The sequence below is a fragment of the Cydia strobilella genome, chromosome 6, assembly GCF_947568885.1.
Source record: "Cydia strobilella chromosome 6, ilCydStro3.1, whole genome shotgun sequence".
NCBI lineage: Eukaryota > Metazoa > Arthropoda > Insecta > Lepidoptera > Tortricidae > Cydia > Cydia strobilella.
In genome coordinates this window covers 3,345,561-3,353,663 of record NC_086046.1, presented here as the reverse complement: position 1 = coordinate 3,353,663, position 8,103 = coordinate 3,345,561, and the positions used below count along the sequence as shown (strand labels likewise).

The window sequence follows — 8,103 nt, the reverse complement described above, 5'->3', positions numbered from 1 at the left end:
GATTTAACTTATTAAGAGTCCCCGACAAGCTCGGCCGATTTTCACCTTCCCATACAAACGGAGTTTCGTTCTCATTTTAATTTAAAACTACGTGTTGGATCGTAATGAAATGCACATACAATGACATGAGGTATATCTAGGTCTGCAACTATAGTTGGTCAAGCAAATCTTGTCAGTAGAAAAAGGCGGCAAATTTAAAAAATGTAGGCGCGAAGGGTTATCGTCAATTTGAATTTCGCGCCTTTTTCTACTGACATGATTTGCTTGACCAACTACAGTTTATATGTATAGCTCTAGTTTATAAAACAAAAAAAAATAGAGCAAAAACAAGTTTTGTATGAAAAACTTAAATTCGCTGTACTTATTTTTTTTTTTACTATTGTATCTAAAGCTACATATAGTTATTTGTGCAAAAAGAGAGGAAAGTTGGTTTTTCTTGCGAGTGTTTATTTTGAGTCCCGAGAAAGTAAAAGATTCTATAATTGAATCACGAGCGAAGCGAGGGACTCAAAAACACGAGATGTAAAATAACTTTGCTCTCGTGTTGCACACAATTTTTCACCTCAGTAGTGAGAACATATTAAAGGTTAAAATGTATTTCGAATTAAACAGAATAATACAGAGAAAAAAAAGAATAAAAGTATGAAGTGGCAGTTCATGGCCTTCACTAAATTAACAAGCCTACTTTCGTCACTCCCTGGAGTGAGGAAAGTCGCACTTTCTTCACTCCCTGGAGTGAGGTAAATCGCACTTTCCTTACTCCAGTGAGTGACGAAAGTAGGCTTGTTCGAGCTCCTGAGATGAAAAAATAATTACAGACATAGAATACCTTATCCTATTGTAAGTACAAAGTTTCAGACCAATCTAGCTAGTCGTATTAAAATGAGAGCGTAACTACGTTTGTATGGAGAACCGAGCTTCCCCCCCACTCTAAGGTTTTGATGATATTTTGATATGAAATTCAAGATGATTGGTGCATGTGTGATGTGATATGAAGTGAAACTTGTGAAAGTCGTGCGTGAGAGGCGCGCCATTCACCAACACGATCGTCAACGTCGTATCAAAACCATAGCAAATTGTTAAATTAGAATGGACCTCCAGGTATGTAGCGAAAATGCTTCGTAGAGGCGTTTCGTCAATAAGAAGAGATTAAATAAGATGAATAGATTAAAAAACCGGCCAAGGGCGAGTCTGACTCACGCACGAAGGGTTCCGTACTATTACATAGAAAACGGCAAAAAATCACGATTGTTGTATGGGAGCCCCACTTAAATATTTTATTTTATTCTGTTTTTTAGTATTTGTTGTTATAGCGGCAACAGAAATTGATCTGTGAAAATTTCAACTGTCTAGCTATCACGGTTCATGAGATACAGCCTGATGACAGTGGTGACAGACGGACGGACGGACAGCGGTCTTAGTAATAGGGTCCCGTTTTTACCCTTTGGGTACGGAACCCTAAACATGGAAATCCCGAAAGGAAGATGATAAAAAATCTAGTCATAAATACTTTGAAATCAGCTTGGCTTATCTCTCCGTAAAGCTTTAGTACCTGTGGTACCTATCGACACGTGTATCGATTCATTAAGACGCTAGAAGGATATAAACAAACGGAGTAGCGATTATCAGGCATTCCCCTCTGTCGAAAATAGTCTGCCAATGGTCATACACAATGTATGGACCGACGTTTATCTGACATGGCTATTTTGACGTTACGTATACATTTGACGTTCCTCTCCGCCGCAAAAATTGACAAGACTTTTTTGTACAGCAAATTACAGACGTGTCGGCTCCGTTTAAATTGGTTATATCCTCCTAGTATGTAGTTTAACTTTGAGAACATTGTATATATTTTATATTATAATGTACTACAAATTCAGTCTCTTCAACCTATATCAACAAATTCAACAATTATTTTTCTTCCTTTTTTTTAGGGTTCCGTACCCAAAGGGTACAAACGGGACCCTATTACTAAGACTCCATCACTGTCTGTCTGTTTGTCTGTATCTCATGAACCGTGATAGCTAGACAGTTAAAATTTCCACAGATGATGTATTTCTGTTGCCGCTACCTATAACAACAAATACTAAAAAGTACAGTCGAGTTCATAAATATGTATACATTTTTTCACCTTATTGCAATGGATTATTGTGAAGAAATGTACACATATTTATGAACTCGACTGTACGTAATCGGTGGGCGAGGCCGACTCGCACTTGCCCGGTTTTTCTCTTGATAAGACCTGAAAGTTAACAAATGAGTAAAGCACTTTTCCAAAGGTAAACAATCCTCAATGGGCTTCAAACTCGTTAAACAAAAGGTCCTAACTACATCCGTCTAGACTTAGATAAACATTGGATCTTATTCCATGGTAATACGGTTCAAATTGACGTTTGAATTGAATGTTTTAACACATGGCACGCGATGTCGATCACTTTCAAATACTACCATTAGGCTTTCAAATCCTTCCTCGACCTACATACGGGGATCTTGACCGGTAGCAGTACCTTGAGTTGACACTTGACGTTTACGTTAGCGAATGCGTAAACGATCGCAGTCCATTTCGCTCGCACTGAGCACACTGATGTAATTAGTGCGATAGAGCATAGAGTAACTTATACTAGAGGGGTACTGTCATAGTAAATTTTGTAACCCCAGTAAATTCACTGCCATCTGTCGACACACTTTAAAACTAAAAATTAAGATTTATAAAAATACGATAAAATGTATTCAAATATAGATAAATTTTTTTTTTTAATGTATTAATTATTTTTATGATTTTGACCCATGTTCTTCACTGATATGCGTTAAATTTGTTAAATAACAAACGAAACAGTCAACGCCATCTATACGACAGTGGGCCAAAACTAGTGGCGCCCTCTGAACGAGAATCAAATTTTCTTGATTTTCGAGGCACGTTTTTTCCTTAGACTGTAAACATCTATTACGGAGTTATATCTATCTTTGGATAGAGGGAATGAGGTCGATGTCACGCAGTTACTACCGTAAATGTCCAATGCCAACTCGTGGGAACCGTGCTGGTGTCTATTCAAGTACCTAGAGGATTATAGATAGATATACAGGGTGATTCATGAGACGTGAGCAAGACCAACGTTTCAAACAGACAAAATCCAGCGCCAGCCATCTTCGAAAAATCGGGAAACAGTGCCTCCGAAGATAGAGAACAAAAGAGCAATTCAACATTTTGATGACTGTTAAAAAAGTATCAGCTGCAGAATATACATTTCTTTTGCGCTTTTCTGAGTACTTGAGTTATTTATAGAGAGACCATACTAAACAATGAAATTGTCGTAATCGCAACCTGTACCACGCGACCAAAACGTCGTAAGCGCCATAAAATTCATGGCGTTTACGCGTTTATCGCGAGATTCACGCTCCGCTTCTATGGTTAGTTGTCAAAACGACAGCAAGTCATGGTGCAAAACGTATATGCAAAACACTGGTTCTCTGTGCCGGTTCTATACGTTAGTAATAATAGTTCAATGGTTTAAATACGGTTTTCTGACCTCGCCGTATATGCGTTTGTTAAAAAACTATTTCGCCTTGGACTTATGTTCACCGGAAATCTATTCACATTGTCAAGAACAAACCTTTTCTTTGGTCAATTCAATAACTATTTCAATTTTCCTTAAAACGTTGACAGAGTAGCAATTCTAAGGTCAGTCATTATTTTTAGACATCATGATGAGGCCTACCGCAAAACGCGAAATTTCGTTATCTGCCTCTTTATCGCTCGAATATGCAAGAGTGATAAAGGCAGATAACGAAATTTCAATTTTTAGGGTTCCGTACCCAAAGGGTAAAAACGGGACCCTATTACTAAGACTCCGCTGTCCGTCTGTCACCAGGATGTATCTCATGAACCGTGATAGCTAGACAGTTGAAACTTTCACAGATAATGTATTTCTGTTGCCGCTATAACAACAAATACTAAAAAGTACGGAAGCCTCGGTGGGCGAGTCCGACTCGCACTTGGCCGGTTTTGTGTTTGCGGTAGGCCTCCAGTACCCCTAGTGTAAATTTCATTCAAATGCGTGACGTGACTTACGCGTTTGCGTTAAGTGTCATTTTGTATGTGATTTTAGAGTTTCCAAAACGTCCCGCTTGGCGCGCTGTTCAAAATCCCATACAAAAATAGACATACTTACCTAACGCAGACGCGAACGCACGTCACGCTCTCACGCTAATAGAATGAAACTAGGGGTTCCATGATCGATCCATAACTTTACTATCGAAGAATAGTCCGATTGTCTATGCTCGGAAACTTTGCTAATTAGAGACGTATAACGACGTTTTAAGGTCTTGTTTTGCGTGACAATGTGGAGTAATTACATGGCAATTACGGAAAGTAATTGGCGTTTGAAGGTGACTACAAATAATTGGTATAGTCATATCTAACATGACAAATCGACATTGTTAGCCTGTCTATCTTCATACAACGTTGGGAATAAATCTAATTATTTTATTAAATATTTTTGATTTGTGTTTTAAGTAGTCACACTACTATAGGGTGGGCCAATGATAAATGCATTTTAACGGAAGACGTTGTGTTTTAAGTAGTCACACTACTATAGGGTGGGCCAATGATAAATGCATTTTAACGGAAGACGTCAATCAATACGAAATGCAGCAAGGATTTTTTTTGTTGCAAAAATGACAGTGTCCAAATTCCACGTTATGAACAAAGATAGAGAGATACAATATAAAAAGTTTTATTTCATGCTTTCTTACATAATGCAGTCTTAAGTTAATACCTAAAACACTAACTATACCTACTTAAATTTATTATTACATATAATTCTTTTTGAAATAATGGTTAAATACCGACGCAGCGTGGAATAGCCTCCAAAAATGTGGTCTGAGGACCTGGGGGCCTCCGTTAGACTCTATAACCCTTTTAATGCGACGCCTATTATAAAAAAAAATACATTTTTAATGCGTCTGGGTTAGCCTTATTCATGATTATTCCAAATTTCTAATCGATAGCTTAAGTAGTTCTCGAGATATTTAACAATGTGACAGACAGACGGATAGACAGTCACACCATAAGGGTTCCTTTTGTGCCTTTTTGGTACGGAACCCTAAAAACGCGCCACCAATTTTGGAATGCACAAAGGTTAATATTAAACCGTAAACTTGCGCGTACGTGGACATCTATGGCAGTCAAAGAGTTAACAGTTGGAAAGAGTAGAGACAATTTTTAATTTTCTGCGTATGTATGATCCCTATTCCCTATATAACGGAGAGCAAGCCGGAAGAACTGTTCTGCAGCTTGGCAATTTCATCCTTAAACTTGGCTCCCGTTTCCTTGGCTAGCTGCAACTTTTCCTTCAGCTCGGCTATCTCGCTGCGCACCTTGGTTTGTGCTGCTATGATCTTTTCTAAAGTTTTTTCTTTCTTTTCTTCAACTGAAATGAAAAGGAAAGTTGATAGTTTGACTTTGTATTTAGAATGAAATTTTAAATTAAGGGTACCTACAGGGAAAATAATGTAATTACAAACTTATCTGTTTATATACTTTAAATGCTTTTTTGATAGTACAGTCGCCATCAGATATATCAGAGCGCCCAATGTGCTCAAAATATCTGAACACGCACTCTAACGCCTTGACTTGATATTTGTGAGCACCTCGGCCGCTCCGATATATCTGAAGGCGACTGTGCAAAATATTTTCAGACAAACTTATTAGCTGATTTGCAAACTGACTGTTAATAAATTGAACAGGATAAAAATGATTTTATGTAGTTCTAAATTTAGAAATACATACAGGCATCACTAATTTATGTGCCCATAGTACCAACAATGCTTTTAAGTTTACACACCATCAAACCAATGTCGTTTGTGTGTGTGACATATTGTATGGTGTGTCATATCATGACAAATCGCGGTCAGAAGTTCACAGTCATTTTGAAATTCGTATTTTCATAAATAACATGACAACTTATGAAAACATGTGATATAATTTATCACATGCTGTTTAATAGGGGATATTACTGCAATGTTCTGCCACCAGAGTGCAGGACTAGCCTCTTTAGTAAACCATAGAGTAACTTATACATACTGTACCTTTAACAGGTTTTTGACAAGTTTTCGGAGATAATAAAATATGACATTGATGCATCAAGGCGGTTTGTTTACAGAGGACCTACCAGGAAACGCGAATACGAAATTTCGCTATCTGCCTCTTTATCGCTCGAATATGCAAGAGTGACAGAGATAACGAAATTTCCATTTTCTTGTTTATATATAGACCCTCAGATTGTGGTAGTAAAGCCCTGGCGCCCTCTACGCAGAGTTTCGCATAATATAATGCTAAGAATATCCACAACAGGATTATCTAGGACACTTACAGTTAGTGTCATGAGTCCAAGGTCCATTGGTGACAGGTTTGACTGTGGTCAGCAAGTGCTGCATCAGCTGTGTCGGCTCCTGAAACACGATCTCTTCATAGGACTCGCTGACAAGCGCCCGGCCGACTGTCGGGGGAGCACCCTCGGATGCTGGTGACTGGAAGAGCTTGAGGATGTGGTAGAGGGTTACCTGAAGATGTTTGTTGTACATTTGAATGTGTTACAATAAATGCATGCGATCAACGGCATGTAGGAAAAATGACAATGCGCTTATAGCTGTGTTTACTGCGTAAAACAATGGTCATTAGATTACCTGATGTAAAATGATGTATGGCAAACGCAATGCGTTTAACGCTGCGTTTATCGCATAAAACAACCGCGCGCTTAAAATTCATGAACAATACCCTTGTTTCTAAATAGAAATAAATAAATTTATAAAAATGTAAGTACAAAATAGATAAAAGTACGACATAACAGTTCTGACTTTTTAACAAAATTAATATATACAAATAAATTACCAAACTATGTATTAAAAATAGGTATCAAGCTCCAAAATGTCCTTAGAAATGTTGAAATAGTTTGTTTTTACGGTATTTACCTATTAATTGGCTAGTATAGAGCATTCCCGCACCCAAAACCCCGGGGTATGATGATATATGGTAGAAAAGTTTAAACTTACAGGTCTCTCATTTGGATCATGGAAATGCAGCTTGATGACGATCTCGAACTCACCCCAACCGGTCTCCGTGAGCTCGTAAGGCGGCTTCGTCACAATCCGGTTCGGATTCGCGTAACTCTCGTGCAACTTAAAGTTCACTTTCTTGATGTAATTCGACATGTCTTCGTTGGCATAAGGCTTTACATACACCGTCCATTGATGCGTATGCCCGTCCTCTTCTCGCTTCTTGCCGAAATACCTTGCTATGTTACCGTAGACTATTGGTTTGATGATTGTAAGACCCTGAAAATTATATCGGTTTGAAAAATTTTGAATTTAGGAAACTGGAGAAAAAGCAGACTTACCTTTATTCGTCCACCTGAATCCGGTCCGAAGTCTGTCGGTAGACTCATTGTATTATTAGTTTTCGGAAAGATATTTAATGCAAAATAAACAAATTACAAACTATCGCATCAAACCTAACCTTAAAAGCAAGCTGTCAATGTCAATTTGACAACTTTAGGGAACGTTCGGAACACTAGATGAATCAATCTCAAATTTTGAACGAAAAACTATCCGGTTGGACATTAAATATTTGGCTATGCCTTATCAAACCGACCGCGGTTTGGCATAAAGGCCCCACTACACAGTGGTCAAGATTTATCCATGACCAGCCATCGCTATTGCGTACAGGGGGCAATGGCGACGACTGGCCATCGGTTGTCTATCGTGGTGCGGAATCGGGAAGTTGTCGGTTTTTTTTGACACTTCCTTCAAAGGAATCGTATGGGAATCGTGGCGTAGTGTGGCCTGTGGTGTTCACACAGTGGCCCATGGCAGTGGCTTGGCATGGCCCATCGTTAGCCACTATATATATATAATTAGAGTCTGTGCGGAAAGAGAAGGGTCGTGGAATGTATGGGGCCCAATTCATTTCACTACTCTTCTCTTTCCGAAGAGACTACCAAAAATGTACCTTTCATCTATCTAATGAATTAATGTTAGACCAAGATAAGTCTGCATCGATTTTGATAGCACACGCAGTGCAAGTGTTAGTTTAAACGTCAAACTTTT

General features: G+C 38.4%; 1 protein-coding gene across 1 annotated transcript; it reads right to left on the bottom strand.

Annotated features, from left to right (window-relative positions):
- Window positions 1-4,784: 4,784 nt before the first annotated feature.
- On the bottom strand, window positions 4,785-7,547 carry LOC134742523 (YEATS domain-containing protein 4). Its single transcript, XM_063675741.1, has 4 exons — window positions 7,395-7,547; window positions 7,051-7,332; window positions 6,372-6,561; window positions 4,785-5,429 (listed from the first exon to the last, which is right to left on the bottom strand). Exons 1-4 carry the CDS (start codon window positions 7,440-7,442, stop codon window positions 5,254-5,256), a joined length of 696 nt encoding a protein of 231 aa, XP_063531811.1. The 5' UTR covers window positions 7,443-7,547; the 3' UTR covers window positions 4,785-5,253.
- Between the last annotated feature and the right edge of the window lie 556 nt (window positions 7,548-8,103).